Below are 17,807 nucleotides of genomic sequence, written 5' to 3' on the forward strand. Positions count from 1 at the left end.
GTACATTTTTTGTATACAATTCCACACTAATCCAACTCAAAACTAATTTCCACAGTTTTGGAAGGATGTTGTGGAGGATGCTGAAGTCAGGGACCTCATTTGGGACAAGGGCAGTCCTGGACAGGGTAAGTTAGTACTGAAAGTATAATTGTCCAAAAAACATGCTTTAATTGATGCTTCGACAGGATACATGTTGGTGATTGTATAACGGTAAATGGACAACTTGGACCTGAAGATCAACAAACGAAAAAATGCACCGATGAAACCAATTAATACTTTTGAAAGAAAGCTTCCATCAAAGATCTGTCAAAAGTTTAAACAACTAGTTTCAGAAACTTGATGCGACATTTGTATAAAATATATGTAAATTAATAAAAATGGAACGACCCTGCTGTTATTCTCATGCTGTTATCTTGACACAGATGGCATGTTATGGGACGAACGTTGCAATGCTCTCTTCCATCCTCTTCGTGACCTTGGCATCAGTGACATGGAGGGGCAGCGCGTCTTGCAGGTGGCAGTCATCCTACGGAACCTCTCATTTGAGGAGGCAAATGTCAAATTGTTGGCAATTAACCGCACCTGCCTGCGCTTCCTCCTGCTTTGTGCCCACTGCAACTTCATCTCCCTTCGACAGTTGGGATTGGACACTCTGGGTAACATGGCAGGAGAGGTGAGTGTAAACTCCATTAGTCAAAATGATATGGGGGTCTCATCCTTGTTGGTTTTGTGAAACTGCCTTGCCGGCTGACACGGGACATAAAATTAGTCTTGTTTTATAACCTCTGTTTTGTAAATTATTTCAAAGGACAGTTTGAAATAACTTCAGTGTGAAATGCGTATGATTACATTGTATGATTGTATGAATCATATGACAATATGATTATTTTGGGCAACTCTAGCCACTAGTGAACGGTAGAATCTTGATGCTGTTGGTCAGCCATTACATTTACATTTATGCATTTAGCAGACGCTTTTATCCAAAGCGACTTCCAAGAGAGGGCTTTACAAAAGAGCCTAGGTCACTGATAATAACAACGAGGTAGTCCCAAACATTGCAAGCACCCAAAACATGAAGCATACATTGTGAAAAACTAAACAAGTGCCAAAGGGAAGACCCATAAGAGCATGCAGTTATACAAGTTACAAATTAAAACAACATGAACCCCAAAAAGTGCAAAACTGTACCTGTAGAAGAACAATCAACAGTAAAATATTTCACAGCAAGTACAAGAGTTCAAGAGCCATCAATGTGTTTTGGTCTTGATTGGAATACTTATTTCTTGAATGTAGCAGAAATAAATATGGCAATATACTGTCACGTTTTCTTTAATCATGAGGTAGGCTTTTACTACTTTGAGATGGTCAGAATTGCCAAAATACTATATTCTTATGGAGTGTCGTGTTAGTTTTAAACCAGTCACAGGGCTCGACATTAAGGCTTGTCCGGGACAAGTGGAGTTTTTTGTAGGGCAAGTGGAAGAGAAATGTACTTGCCCCACTGGACAAGTTAAAACTCAAACAAAATAAAATGCCATGTAACTTCCCGTTAGGTGCCAATCATTACGTCTGTTTACCGATTTTATTTGACCAAATTTTGCATTAGCAAAACATAAAAGTGGCTTTGTCCCAAGATCTCTACAGACCGTGCAGCTAATTTAATGCTCAACACTTGAACGGGGGCTTATTACTTGAAAGAGGAATTATTTACTGTGTCGTCTCAGTTACACTATCAGAGCTAGGAAATACTGTGACTTGCTAAAGTAGGCAAATGGCTAGAAGAACATAACATACCATAATCATTTCAATAAATCAAACAGCTGCTAGTCCCAGTGAAATGTTATATACAGCTAGCTAACGTTAGTTTGCTAGCTATTGCGTTAATGAAATTGGCCAACTCAACTTCGGTAGACAAGGCTATCCTCAGTATTTGCAAGCTAGCTAAACTTCTACTATATCTAAAATAATGTTGACATTACAATGGATTTTGCCACGAAATTTAAATGTTGGTGTCGACTATTTTTTTCTTTCTACAATTTCATTTTCTACCCGGCAGAGGCTGATTTACCAAAGGATCCTTTTAAAAGGAATATTAGCTGATATTTAACTATGCACATTTAACTGATACAAATGCTGCTCATGCTTGCTAGGTACACAGCTGCCGACGCTAGCTAGCTAACGTCAACAGAATTCTTAATAAAATGATCTTTACCCGGACAAGTCACTTTTTTGCATAGACAAGTGAAACGTTTGTGCCCTACAAAATTAATTTCGAGCCCTGTGTAACACTAAGACAACAACACAAGTCAGATTTTAGAGTACAGCCCGACCAATATTATCGGCGGGCCGATATTATCGGCCAATATATTATTTATTTATTTGTTCAAGGGATTTTAAGTTTAATATCTAAAGTTTGTATTTTATACATTTTATTAATCAGAACTTTAATATATTTTGATGTTCCTCTGTTCTGTTGTGACAATAAAACTAACAAGTTTATTTTGAAACTGCATTATCATATTATTTTAGTGAGGAAATAATAAAAGTAGTCAGATGGCTGAGCAGTTCGGGCTATTAATAAGAAGGCTGCCGGTTTGATTCAGGCCGTGTCAAATGACGTGTCCTTGGGCAAGGTACTTCACCCTACCTGCCTTGGGGAAAGTCCCTGTACTTACTGTGTTGCTCTGGATAAGAACGTCTGCTAAAAATGACTAATATGACTAATATAATGATTAAAAAATGTAACAACAAATAACTAATGTTAGTAAAATCAGTTTGTTTTGTAACACGTTTCTGGATAAAAAAGAAATAAATTAATATCGGCCGATATATCGGAATATCAGATTTTTAAATGACCAAATATTGGTATCGGCCTTAAAAATCCTTTATGGGTCGGGCTCTTTTTTATAGCCTAATTAACTGTATGCATTATTGTGTTAAGTACACAAAACCTAATGTATCACAAAGAACTTACAAAAGAGCTTTGAGTGTTTTTACTGTAATCAGTTTTTTTCCCCCTTACAGCTCCAATTAGATCCAGTTGATTTTCGGACTACCCACATAATGTTTCACACCATCACCAAATGCTTGATGTCCAGGGACAGGTTTCTCAAAATGAGGGGTGAGTGCCATGTTTGCATGTCTTTCATCATTATTTCTACTTACATAATAATGTAAGTTGTGTTACTCTATTTTACATGTTCAGTTCAGTTGGGCCAAACATGCTTGGTTAGTGGCGACTTGGTTAAACATGCCAGTTACCAGATAATCATAGAACATACCAAATGGGTTGATGCATACCACAAAAAAGTGTGTCTTAAGTGTTTTTCTTAGTCTTGTCTGTTTTGCTGTGAATGTGAATACTTCTAGTAAACTGACACCAATTGGTTTTGTTATATCATAAAGTAAATCATGCACAAGCCTCCAGTCTGGGTTATGTACCCTCATGACCTTTTGATCTTGGTTCTCACTCTTAGCCATGGAGATCTTGGGCAACCTGAGCAAGGTTGAGGATAATGGCATGCTGATCTGCGAGTATGTGGACCATGACTCTTACAAGGAGGTGATTGGCCTGCTCTCCCTGCCAGACCTCATGCTCCTCATGGCTTCCCTGGAGGTACTCTACCTACTGGCGGAGCTGGGAGAAATCCCCTGCAGCAAGATTGCTTCTGTGGATAGGAGCGTAGGTAAGATACCACATGGTAGGCTGGTATGGATCAGCATGGTGGGTTAACTTTGGTTTTGGCCTGAATACATTTTTTTTTTGGGGGGGGGGGGGGGGGGGGGCGCTACTCAAGCCCTAAATTTAATCTCAGCACCCCTAAAAATAATCATTTTTTAAATATTATCATTTGATGCTGGTAGTTCATGAAGAAAGGGCCATCCTTAGTTTTTTCATTCAATATTTTGCATAATAATACATACATGTATCAATTGATATCCAGGGAAATTAGGGATTTATATTAGCAAGGAGGTTTACGGTTAGCACTTTTGCAAGGCACTGTATTCATGTCACATTCTCATTGGGGGCTGAGCACCCCTAAAGGTCTGATCCTAGAATTGCCCCTGGAACAATTTCTGGGGAAATTGTCTGGTGTGCCTGCGTCGGTTGCAGATGGGTCCGTTTTTTTTACTGTAATTTTTACAACTGATATACAGCGACGCACCATATACGCTTGAGTTTAAATACATTATTTAATATGAAATTACGTACTGTACATATAAGTCTCAGATAAATGACTTAAATGTATTATGCACTTTTCAATCAGTCCTCCGACACCACAACACGATACTTACATTTACATTTAGGCATTTAGCAGACGCTCTTATCCAGAGCGACTTACAGTAAGTACAGGGACATTCCCCCCGAGGCAAGTAGGCTGAAGTGCCTTGCCCAAGGACACAACGTCATTTGGCACGGTGGGGAATCGATCCGGCAACCTTCTGATTTCTAGCCCGACTCCCTCACCGCTCAGCCATATGACTCCCCTACTTGCTGAGGATAACAGCGCAACAGCTCAAACACAGGCAGGGATACAGTACCAACACTATTGCTAAATAAGTATTTAGCTGCTAGGCTCCATGACGCCGGGTAAGAAGCGCTCGTGAAACTGCTCACCAAAAGAACGAAGGGGAACCCACTTGTCTGGCAGATTACGACATTCTTAGGAACCTAGCGAAAAATAGCCTAAACTTTCCTAGACTTTTAGCTACGGTACTAATGCAGAAGGAACACTGATATCGCTGTCTTACTAGAACGTCGTATCTATGCGTCGTTGCTAACGTGTGCTGACATTGTGCACACCCAATTAATTCAAAATTTGTAGGTCGCACATGCGCGAGGGTTTGTAAAAAATGCTTGTCTCAAAAACTGGTCGCAAAATGCGACCATTTGGTCAGAGCCTGTTTAAGGAGAGCCTGCCCACTCCCTATTAAGCCCCATTGTACCGAATTTTGTTGCAGTTCCACCATAGTTCCACTGGGAGTGATCGCGGTCGAGTGCAAAATGAATGGGACTCTATGGAGCTAAACGGCTAAATTTGTCTCTTTCGCCTGAATGTCGTTGATAAATCTCAGATTTGATTGTAGTTTTTGCATGTTCAACATGGATTACAGGTCAAAAGGTGAATGAACGAGTACTTATGTCCTTTCGATTTCTTACAGGGTAGGTCGTTGTTGCCCATAACATGCTAGCATTCTGCTAACGAATGCTGATTGGTTAGTGAAGGACTGACTACGACCAGAGATCCCGCTTGATGGCATCTGAAGCAGAACCAGAATGTCAGGGCATTAGCAACATTAGCAACAACATTAGCAAGCCAAAACTCTTTCTAGCATGTGTATTAACAGGGAGAGCCTAACCTGTCAGCTGTGTTGTCGATGTCTCGAGAGAAAAGTGGAAGTAACCAGAACTTGCCGTCAAGAAGTAGCTCTGGTTGTACGTTGTGTATGACGTCAGTGCCATTTTCAAAGGCTTTTTAGAACAGAAAGGCGACTTTTAAAAAATCCAACACCCTGCGGTGTGTTTTTTTTTTGCCTCCCCTTTTGATTTCAGAATTCAAATTACTAGCCAAAAAATTATATCCTGAGAAAAGTGGATTTTGAGGGGTATAGCTCCATAGACCTCCATTCATTCTGCACTCGACCGTTAGCGCCCTCATATGGAACTTGAGTGGAACTGCAACCAGTTCAGAACCCGGAAGTTTCCTTAGAGTGGGAGTTCTTCTTTTATTAGACATTCTCTGATTTGGTCGCAGTCTGGAGCCCTGCTATGCGCGCAAGCGTGAACCTCTAGTGTTTCTTCTTGCTGCGTATCTTTTACTGTCTGCAGTGGGTACTCAATAAACTGACTCCGATCCGGACCGCAATACCTAAACGCAATTCATTGGTGCGTGATTTTGTGCTATAGCCTATATTTCTTTCCCTCTAGATGTCCTTTATATCTTCCGTGTCCAATCTAAAGCCCCAATCAGGAGCTGTAATAACTGTAATCACCATGACAACTCACTCACTCAACATTGGCCTCAACATCTGTGGATAACGCAGGTTGTGTGTGTCATTCGCAACAACGCAGGCTAATCCATTTGCTAATGGTAGCTATCCTACCTGTTTCTTCCTTAGCAAAAATCATCGCTTGACAAAACCCAGCGAAAAGTTGATTCTGAAAATCGCAAATTTCAGACAGAATGGACTGACAAGTACGCATTTGTGTTGCTGGTGGGGAGCACAAAACCGATGTGTCTAATCTAGGGGTGCACCGATCCGATATTAAGATCGGATATCGGCCCCAATATTGACAAAATAGCTGGATCGGGGATCGGAAAATGTAGCCGATCCACTGGCCGATCCACGCAACCTTTAGATGCGTGAGTTTTAAATATTTCCGACGGTGCGCACAGCAAGCATAATACTCGAAGCAATGCTACTAGCATGCTAGTGTTACCGGTTAGCCTTCTCATTAGTACATGTTGAAGCCATACAGCGTTTGTCGCATAGTTTTTGTATATCAGTAAATATCACGTTGGAATTTTCGAAATCGCATATGCAACGTTACGCTGTGAGACCCGCATTCGAACAATCACATATGTGCAACGCTACTCGTTATACACTGTATACAGTATAGTAGAGTCGTTGAGCTGTAGGAAATTGGCGTGCTCCTTGCATTGTGCTTTTGGATGTGCTTGATTAAATTGGTATTATTGTACTTTGCAGTACTACCACCACCCCTCAAAACATTTACTTTGCAGACATTGCAAACAGCCGACGAACTAGTTGGCGTTGCAAGCGTGAAATATCTCCACACAGCCAACTCTTTGGCTCACTCCATGTTGCTTTTAAGTTTCTGTCCACTGGTTAAACATGAGCTGTACACTGCACGGTGCAATGCTTTAAGCTAAAAACTTCCATGGTTTACACACCAGCGACTGCAAATAAATAACATTGTTTACAATGTTTGGTTGCTGTTTGATTACTATTGTATGTTTGACCAATACACTATTTTGTTTCTACTGCTACATTTTATTTATTTCAATAGGCCCTACGTTTGATTACATTCTATTTTTGCATTTTGAATGCACAATTGTTTTTTAAATAACAAATAAATAAGAATGCAGTAGATTACACCTGTTATTTTGTCTTAGTTAGGAAAGTCTGGTGCCTTTAGTGTTCTCCACATGGTGGAAGGAAGGTATAAAGTGGGAGGTATACAGTTTATTATTAATTCAACAACGGTTTTGGATCGGTATCGGGTATCGACAGATACACAAAGCCCAGGCATCGGTATCGGGACTAAAAAACGGTGGATCGGTGCATCCCTAGTCTAATCTGCAATGAGACGGTTGCCCTTGTCAAAAGTGGTAGAGCTACTGTGAAATGTCACTATGACACAAAGCATAGACACTTTGAACAAAATTACCCCCAGAACTCTGGTCTATGGGATAAAGATGCCCAGGGGCACGGGCACTGTGCCTTCCTAAACCCATGTCAATTTTTAATGGGAGTCAATGAGAGAGGTAAGGGCCAGAAAAATAAACCATGGTCCGTTCCGGACCCTGGACTGAATGGAAATTTGGTGAGTGGACTTTTTTGGTGAGTGGACACAGACGCACCTCTGTCTCTCACACAGGTGATTAGTGGAGTCACATGACGGAGCTATTCAGTCATGACCAGTCAGACCGACATCTTGCAAACCCCTCGCTTGTCCCTCCCTCCTTGACACTGACCCCCCCTCCCTTCGTCCTCCACTCTGACCCCCCAACCCCACCGATATCTCTAAATAAATTTAGCTTTTTTGTCACTCAGGTATTTTAAGAGGGTGTTCTCCTCTTAAAACACCATTTAAGCTTTCCGGTTCTGCATACCTCTGACATACTGTCCCCACCCACACACACCTACGGGTTTTCATGTCTGACGGGGACCACGTTTTCGAACGTCACTTTCTAAAGGTACTTAGAGGTATGACAAAAATCAGGTAAACTAACCATAGCCTTGTAAGCCTATACACACGTTCAAATCTCCGAAGTAGGTAACTATCTATGATCTGACCATGGTTTATGGGGACTTCAGAAAAATCTAGTGAACATGGCTGATGGGGACCAAATGAACATATATTTTGCAAAATTCACACAAATACTCATTTGATTAGTGGGGACCCATTACTAAAATGAAATGATACACATTTTAAGTACAACAGTACAACTTATGCTTTATTATATATATATATATATTACTATACTCAGGACATGACATTGCCACCCGCCCACCCGCCAAATGTGGGTAGATTTCGGCTGTGGCGGGTAAAGCAGTCAGTCTTACTAGCCACTTTGGCGGGTGGAATTATATATATTTCTCTCTATATTTTTTTTATTGTAGCAGGGCTGCCAACTCTCACGCATTTCAACCAATTCACACTCTCACGCCACACATTGTATTTCTCACGCTGAGAAGGAAACGTCCAAGTAGTTCTGCTAACGTTGTAACCAGTAATGAACGAGGCGCAGATACACTGAGTGAAGCAACACTCAAGCTCACTACGCGCGAACACGGAACACCTGTTAAATCTTGTCTCGTGAGTGGGTTGCGCAGCAAAATTTGGGTTGGCCCTGTCCCGGGGTGGAACTGGAGAGGGAGGGTTTCGACGCGCCAGTTGTTAATCAGGCTGAGGGGGGCTGGAGATAATTGTTTTTACTAAATAATAAAATATATTTTGTAAGTCGGCCTCTACTAGTCTTCTGTGTTGCCTTTTTTGCAACCCTGTTGTAGGCTAGCCTTCTCAAAACACATCTAAACTCAAGCAAACTCATTGCAGGGTTTTCAAGCCTCACACATTGACCGTGAGACGCATTTCAACCAGTTCACTCGCTCACACGCCACACCTTGTACTTCTCAAGCGGAGTGAAGTCTCCTACAGCTAGCACGTATCGTTTTCCCCTGTAAGTTAAACAGTCTCGGCTATAGGCATAATACATTTATTATGTCTATATTCGCACGTCTATGGAATTGGAATTGATCAGACAAAAATAATGTTTTTGTGTATAAATATTTAAGTTGACAAAGTTTTGCTTGTGGGTTTTTATTTGCGGACTCTGGTGTAATATCGCTTATAAAAAAAATGAATAAAAAACGTACAACGTAGTAAAGGTGGCAGGCGTGTGTTGTTAAGGCGGCTGCTTTAACTGCAAAGTGCTGCGGGAAACCCTGGATAGGACTGGGCAATAAATCGAAGTAAGGACTTTCCTCAATAAAAATATAACATTAATTCATTTTCAAAAAATAATGTCGATAGAGAATAATAAGGAACAGTCCATTTAATTTCTGTGGCGCAGCAGGAAGTTGCGGAGAAATGGTACACGCCCACTAAAATACACTGAGCACCTTGAGTGGAGTAGCTAATATTTTATGTTGATGAACATTATTTTGAAATTGTTCCACAATATGTAAATGCAGGTTTTTGCAGATTGAAAAACCCCTGCTCATCTTTACTTCTGAGAGACTCTAGTTAGTTGCAAAATTTTCCTCCGGCTGTTTATTTTTTGTAACACACTTTTTCCAGCCTTTTATTGCCCCCGCCCCAACTTTTTTGAGACGTGTTGCTGCCATCAAATTCAAAATAACCGTATTTTTTACTTAAAATTTTACATTTCATCAGTTTAAGCATTTGACATGTTTTATATGTTCTATTATGAATAATATAATGGGTTTATGAGATTTGTAAATCATTGTATTATTTTTATTTTACACCACGTCCCAACTTAAAACTCATACATTCAAGAGTGCCCGAAAGGTCTTTTACTTCCTATGTTCAGGTCAAGGGTTCTGCATATTCATTGTAGCATACATTTTTCCCCCATTGGTTCCCATGAGTCTTCTGCCAGTGGAATGCTGGTATATTAAAGATAATGGCTGGCTTCCTACTTTTAACTTCATATCAAGGATTGTGTTTTGAGTACATTTGTATATCCCCTTCTCTTCCTTGGCAGACCTTCTGGTGCGATTAGTATCAGTAGACCTGCACACATTTGGACCTGATGCTCTGACGGCAGTGAGGATAATGGAGCACCAGAGTGCTGGCAGCAGCCAGACGGCAGAGGTGCGGCCACAGCTGGTGGAGCAGGTGCCTGCACCAATGCAGGGGGCTCCCATGCCTGGTAAGTTGCATGGCCTTTATCTTCAGACAAATAATACAGTTTGACTTAAGTCACAGGTTTGCACAATTCAATGTGATGACAATGATGCAATACTACAACATCACATTGCAAATGTTTAAATCACAACGACACACAAATTATGAGAGTAGTAATATATCTTATTGTTGGAATGCTGCTTCATCATCTTCGAATCTTTATCCAACTTCTATTTCTTCTGTCTCACCTTTCAGCTCTTATTAAAACCTTTTTGGCTATCAAATAATTCAGCTTTCTACGTCTTATGCTTGAATTAATAAAAATCAATATTCATAATATTTTTTACATGGTTTTCAAATGTAGGTTTTTTAAAATCCCCTTAAACCTCAACTTTCAAATCCTTCTCTCAGCTACAGCCACCATTTAAACTTTAAAATGTTGACAAAACCCTACACTATATAAAATCAAATAAAAAATTTCTGTTTTCAGCATTCCAACGCATTTTCTGCAGGACTAATAATACAGTTTGTAACTTAAGTCACAGGTTTGCACAATGCAATGTGATGACAATGATGCAATACTACAACATCACATAGCAAATTTTTAAATCATTGTATGTGGTATTGCTTTGGATTTAGATATATTATTAATATTCTAGATTAAGTTATTTAAAGCGTTTTCTTGCAAGGTCCAGTTATATATACACGATGGCGCATTGGTATGAGTTTATGCGGAGCTGGGTGACCCTGGTAAGAGTGTATATCTGCTCCTAAATGAGATTTTAAGAGCACATGTATCTTAAACGCAAAATGTAAGAGTTTGACAAACAATTAATTTCATACATATTTATACTGTGTATGTTAGTGTGTATGCATGTACTAAGGGACACATCTGTGGAATATGGAAAGATACCAACCAATTGGAAGCATAGATGGTGCAGGTAGCAACGCTAGTGCTAAATAACTAGCTGGTTGGCTCCATGACGCCATGTAAGTAGGGCTTGTGAGATGGCTCACCAAAAGAACAAAGGGGAACCCACTTGTCTAGCAGATTAAGACATGTCCATAGGTACCTCAACTTTCCTATACTTTAAGCTACGGTACTAATGCTGAAGGCTCGCTGATATCACTGTCTGTCTTACTAGGACAGCGGATCTAAGTTGTTGCTGACGTTGTTAATGTGTGTGTGAGTGACAGAGAGACAGAAAGAGAGCATGGAAAGGAAATGCAGCTGAACGAATACGCTGCGTTTTAAATAGCATTAAAAAAATAGATATATAACAAAACACAATATGTGGCGGCCGGTGTTGATTCTGTGGTGCACAGCCACAAATAAGTCTGTGTGGGAAACACTGTTCTGTATTTACTAGCCACATCGCTTTTGAGCACTTCATTTTAACATTCCAGCATTTTTCTGAATTGTTAGAAAAAAAACTTTGGTTTAATCCATGTGTTGATCAATTCACTTCTCAAAACTTCTCTCTCTACAGCAGCAAGAGTTCCTGTTCAGTCCACTCCACCCGGTATTATGGAACTTGATGGAGAGAAGTTTACAATACAATGGTGAGTTGTAAGACAAAAATGTACATTCCATGAATCAAATATTAGGGGTGGCGCATTCAAACATTTTACATAGTCACAATGGTTGATCCAGTCGTCCTAATTGTAGGCCTGTTTTGCCATACAGCGTTGCATGTACAGCTCTGCTGTGCGTTTGTGTTACGCACTCCCTTAGAGGAGACCGTAACGCGCCGCCACAAGAGGGCCCTCTATGACGTGGTGTGTGGTGGTACGGTTGTGCGGGAGGCAGGAGACCAAGCAGACAAACAGGGATACCGTTCAGATCTAGGTTTATTCAGCCTTAACACGGTAAATGGGGGAAAGGGGCTGAGCGGAACCAAAACAAAGAAAGTAAAAATCCAAAAGAAGCCCTAAGCTTACTAACCTGCAGATACTGCTAGGCTCACTACCTGAAGTACAAGGGGTGGTCCGTCCAGGTCTTGCCTAGTGTTCTTAGACAGAGGTTAGCTACGGGTGATGTAAGCCCCGGGGCCTCTAGCCTAAACACTCCCGGGATGCTTTCCCCTGGGAAACGAAGAAACAAACGATGAACACTAAAGAACAAACAATGGGTCAAACGAACAATGCACGACACAACAACATCCGAAGACACCTTACACAAAGACTGACAAACCCACATGGACCAAAAAGAATGACGGAGCAAAACAAAACAAAAACACGAGCCTTGGAGTGTCTGTGTGAATGATGTCAGTAAGTGTGCTGGGGTATGTGTCACAACTAACGTCAGCATACGTGTGCTCCCCCTCCAGTCTCTCCACAAACAGCCCTATAAACTTGGTGCAAACGGCCGGGATTGGTTGATTGGATGATGAGTGGTTTATTGGATGCAGGCGGGGTTGGTGATGATGGTGACTCGCTGGCGGGCACTCCCCACATCTCCTAAGGAAACAGTTAACACACACACAAACAGGGCAGGACACGTAACAGTTTGCTATGTTTACATTAACATTAGTATTTTTTCCTTTGTGCTATGCAATATTGTAAAATTGTCTTGTATATTTTGTATCACGTTCACGTAAGACACCGACAACTGACCGAGGTGGCTAAATTCATAAGAACATTGTTCCTGTTGTATGCCGTTTGAGGCTTGCTATATCCATGCCCCAAGAAATCGACGCGGAGTCTAAAGTGGTAGATATAATGTTCTTATCCTATTCTTGCTCTGGCTCGTTTCAACAACCGACCGAGGAGCAGGCTTGAGTTATCGAGTTACATTTGATTACCGTATTTTTCAGAAATAAAACCGCGGTTTTTAACCCGATTTTACATCTTGTGGTGGTGCGGTTTATATTTCAAAGCGGCTTATAGAACGTTTTATAACAAAACAAGGTAGAAAAGTAGAGACACTTTTTTTTTGTGAATGCTATTAACCCGTTAAGGCAGTGTTTTTCAAAGTCTGGGTGACCCACGGTTGGGTCAGCAAATATGTTTTCATAATTATTTTGTCATAGGCAGTGCTCAAAGTGGGCCGGTACTCACTGGTACGCAGTTCTGGCACTTCTACATTTTACTCTTAAGCGTGCCGGCACTTTTGCTTGCGTACCGCTACTTCTGGCATGTAGCCGGCCCGGTAATCTACCACTGACAGAGAAAGCGTCAGAGTGATTGTCAATGACCCTACCACTACGTGACTTACCTCAGATCTTGACGAATCACGTAAAGGCAAGCAGTCGGCCCACCCTATCAGAAGTTTGCTTCTCCACGGACACTAGTTCGAAAAAGCTGTCTGATGCCTGCCTAAGTGCATAACAGATTTTTCGCTGCTGAAAACCTAGAAACTAAAAAAGGGTTGAGTTTTGGAGTTTGTAAGTCGTTATGTTAACCTGGCTTCAGAAAGGTACTAAAAGAACGCCAGATATGTCAACAGAGGTCCAAGTCCAACCAGAAGCATCGGGTTCGAATCATGAGCTTCAAACTTGTTTAAATAAATACATACATATGCATGGCCGCGGGAACTAGGGGTTGCTTGTAGCAACCGATAATGTAATAACGGCCAATAATGTAATAACGGACAATAACGTAATAATTTAAATGTAATACAACCAATATCGTAATAAATTGCCAATAATGTAATAAAGTTGTTGAGCAAATAACGTAATAACTTTTTGCCAAAATTGTAATAACTTATTACTTTATTGGCTGGTTATTACGTTATTGGCCTTGCATTGGAAAAAAAAACTTAGAAAATGTAATAACAGAGCAATAATGTAATAACTGAGGTATCTGGAAAGATGGTGTCACTCTTAGCCTTAATATTGCATTTAGCAACAGATAATTATCAGGTCGGATTAAATATCCGACCTTACAGATTACCTCTCTACCCCCAAACCCCCCTCCACAGGAGGCCCTAAAGGAGCAATTAAGTCCATTTGGATTTATACCTCACTCTTAAGGTTCCGTTATAGAATCCAACTCTTTGACCATGCAGGCGCTTTGATGGAGTCTTGAGTCTTTCTAAGTTCTGCGTTGCAGTTTTCAGTATGGTTTTGCAATTCACCGCAGGAACGCTAGGGGCTGTGGGAATGAGTCGTTATCTGACCAATGACAGCCCCGCGGTCTCCATAGGTCTCAGTCCCCTCGACTGGTAAAATGTTTTGGAGGCACACGTCGGGCTACCATAAGCAAAGCTTTACTTCTACTCTAGGATTCTTGAATTGGCCAAAACTGTTTTAGGGCCAGAAGATAAAATAAAGTGATACCTCAGTTATTACATTATTGGTTCGGTTATTACATTTTCAAAGTTTTTTTTCAATGCAAGGCTAATAACATAATAACCAGCCAATAACGTAATAAGTTATTACATTATTTGCTAAACGTTATTACATTATTGGTTCAACAACTGTATTACATTATTGGCCATTTATTACGTCATTGGTTTTATTACATTTGAATTATTACGTTATTGGCCGTTATTACATTATTGGCCGTTATTACATTATCGGTTGCAACAGGGTGCTGCAACACTACCGCGGCTCAGCCCCATAGTAGCGGACTGGCCATCGGGAGCACCGGGAGAAGAATAACGATGGAAAACCAGGCTAAGAAACGTAAGGGTGGGGCTGAAAAATGGAGACAAAAAGACATTACCTTCACTAAACAAGGTTTTACCAATGAAAAAACAGCTTTGTTTATTTTACATAAAGCTCCCGAAACTATTTTGCGCTCAAATAAAGGCCCCAAATTTTTGCTTGCTCACGCTCGCATTAAGTGTGGAAGTACCCATCTTTCTTTCCGAACTAGCATCACATCAAACACAGACTGTGTATGCATTAGCAGGGCAACTGTGGTGGTTTATATTATTACTGATGACAATTAGAAGAAATTATTCTGTTAAAACTTGAACAAATAATTAATAACAATAGGGAAATTCTATATTTGAAAACACCCCTTTTCATATAATTTGGGTTGCGATGGTTTGTCATTTTGAAAATGTGGGTCGCCCATTTTTTGGGGGAAAACCACTGCGTTAAGGAGTAGAGTTGCACATATATGATTGTTCGAATGCGGGTCTCACACCATAACGTTGCATGTAAGCGTAGCCGGTGAAGCCACCTCCCTGAAATTAGTTTTAGCAGGGAGGGATGTCTGCTAGCATGGTAGTAGCATTGCTATGAGTATTATGCTAGCTAACTTAGCCCAGAAGCTAACTAAAGCTAGCTAGCTGCCGTTTCGAAAAAATAACACGCTTTGGGGACCGTCGGAAATATTTATAACTTGCGCATATAAAAGTCAATATTTGTTCATTCCCGGGCAATAGAAAACATACATTCCGCACTTACTTGCTTTTGTTCTCGAAGTGTGTTACACAACGGCATGCTGTACTGCCTATACTCGTGCATTGCTTGGTATCATTGTTGCCGTATCAAGTGCGGCATATAAACAGTGCGGTTTATACTCAGAATTACAAAGCTCCCATTCTGGTGGGGTGCGGTTTATTGAAAATGCGGCGTGTTTTCTGAAAAATACGGTAGTTGATTCGGTGGCACTGACACACACAGAGATTCCTGGAATTATACATAGTGCAGTGGCCATTCCCATGATGCAGCTGGTGATTATCGTGTTGATTTGGTATTTGTGCAGTCTGCAATGTGCAGGCATAGTTTTTCTTTCATTCATGTAAAAAATGCTAATTATTATCATTCTGTTAGCCAGCCAGAATTTCATTCATAAAGAGAACTCTTTGAAAGCAGCTGATTCAATGTTATGCCAGCTAACGTGACTGTACAGGTTTTTGAAAAAATAAAATAAAAATGTGCTTCCAAATGGCAACAGCCTGTACCCCACAAAGGTATTTGTGAATTGCTAATCAAAGGGTTGTCCAGCACGTAGCCTGCATTTGATGATACCTCAAGCAATGGAAATGAAATTCTTGTCTTTAGGATAAACCCTAGTTGGTTGTGTTGTCTACACAGCAATACTTGTAGCTAATAACCTTCCAGCTATACTGAAGTTGAAAGGGATCCATCCAGTTAATCTATCCTGCGTTATAATCACCCCTTTTGAACTGGAGGTGGATGCGAGTGGGGTGGGCACAGATGCGGTGCTTTTGCAAGAGGATGGGGCTGGTTTCCTATTACTCCCACAAGTTCAACAAGCACCAGTTGAACTAAGCCTACCACAAATGAGCCATTTTCTCCCTATTTATAGCGCTGTTAGGGGGCAAATAGGCTTGGAGTCAACAGACGGGGACATTGTTAGCGCTAGATGGTGCTTGTTACACAGAGAAAAGACATCGGTCGGAAAATGATTGTGTCTTTGTCATTTATTTCCATTTTGTTAGTCGGTGATTATTTCACGAGAGCGTTTGTTGTCTAGCCCTTCAATCATTCAGCAAAAGGTAATTTATTGGCTAAAGGATGTCAAACACGTTGCAGGTTAAGCTCGACTGAAGTTGGCCTATCCCTACTGTCGACAATAATGTTGACAAGATTGCGTTGTTGTCCCCAGTCAAAAGTATAAAAAAACACAGGGACATCAAAAACATTCAATGGTCTAAATAGATCTAGGTATACTAGCAAAACATGTTTTTCATTTATTGTCAGGACACGGTCCAGGTTTGCAAAAATAAGAGCCACGTAATTTGTTTGGAAATTCTAGGCTGACTTACTTGATGTTAGCCTGTTGATGCTTAGCCTATTCAATTTAACAACTTTCGGAATGATTAGACATAATAGGCAGTGGATAATATGTCTGAAATATCATACTGGTTGAGAATGTGAATTTCGGTATATGTAGGCTATTACTGTAATATTGGGACTCCAGTTTCAAGTGTAGATGGCGGGTTATGCAAGGACAGTAGCGTAGATAAAACGAAAGTTGCATTGATAAATGCACGTTGTATCTATGTGTCGCTCTGGATAAGAACGTCTGCTAAATGACTAAATGTAATGGAATGTTGTGACGTTAGGCTAGCATTGAGTTCCCTTTGTGCACACAAGGTACTTTTTGCCACAAAAACTTAATTTCAGCCTAAACCGTAAAGCGGAACGTAAATCCCAATAAAAGCAACCCCATCGGGACCAAGACGAACATTTTGACACCATTGTCTATGTAGTACAAATATTGAGGGATCCTTAAGGGTGGGAAAATAATAATAATAATAAATAATATGTGAGAGAACAATGGTTTGTACAAGTTACTTAGTGTTGAAGTACTTGAATTTGACTTTTTGAAATTTAAGTCCTGGAAAACCTTTAAACAGTCATATTAATGACGAGGTACTTGAAAAGTGCTTAAATTATTAAAAACATTTTTAATTAAAGCACCATCCTTTTTTTCTGGCATTCTCTGGTTTGTGTTATAGCATAAGATCATGCTGTCAATTCATTTAAGTGTTTTTCAAGCACAATAAGAGCCAAAGAAGAAATCAATTGGGTTCTGAAGAAGCGCTGTCTGAAGCGGCATTCTTTGCACACACACACACACACACCCGACACGCACGCACACACACACCGAGAGAAAAGCCACTTCTTCTCAGACAGTGTACGCCAGTACCGTATTGATTAGGCCTATTTGAGGACGAAACAGATTTTTTTTTAAATGAGTTTTGCAGTCTTAAAGGGGTCATTGATTGCAAAACCGATTTTACCTTGTCATAGTCGAATTA

At 40.5% G+C, this 17,807-nt stretch overlaps 1 protein-coding gene across 1 annotated transcript in view; it reads left to right on the forward strand.

Annotated features, from left to right (window-relative positions):
• Positions 1 to 17,807, forward strand: part of arid2 (AT rich interactive domain 2 (ARID, RFX-like)) — a 54,317-nt gene that overhangs the window by 15,751 nt on the left and 20,759 nt on the right. Inside the window, exons 7-12 of the mRNA XM_047017652.1 lie at positions 56 to 125; positions 423 to 673; positions 3,025 to 3,121; positions 3,477 to 3,686; positions 9,978 to 10,145; positions 11,611 to 11,683. Coding sequence (XP_046873608.1) covers positions 56 to 125; positions 423 to 673; positions 3,025 to 3,121; positions 3,477 to 3,686; positions 9,978 to 10,145; positions 11,611 to 11,683 — 869 coding nt within the window. The remainder of the gene's footprint in view (positions 1 to 55; positions 126 to 422; positions 674 to 3,024; positions 3,122 to 3,476; positions 3,687 to 9,977; positions 10,146 to 11,610; positions 11,684 to 17,807) is intronic.

This window comes from Hypomesus transpacificus, unplaced genomic scaffold (genome assembly GCF_021917145.1).
Source record: "Hypomesus transpacificus isolate Combined female unplaced genomic scaffold, fHypTra1 scaffold_62, whole genome shotgun sequence".
Lineage (NCBI taxonomy): Eukaryota > Metazoa > Chordata > Actinopteri > Osmeriformes > Osmeridae > Hypomesus > Hypomesus transpacificus.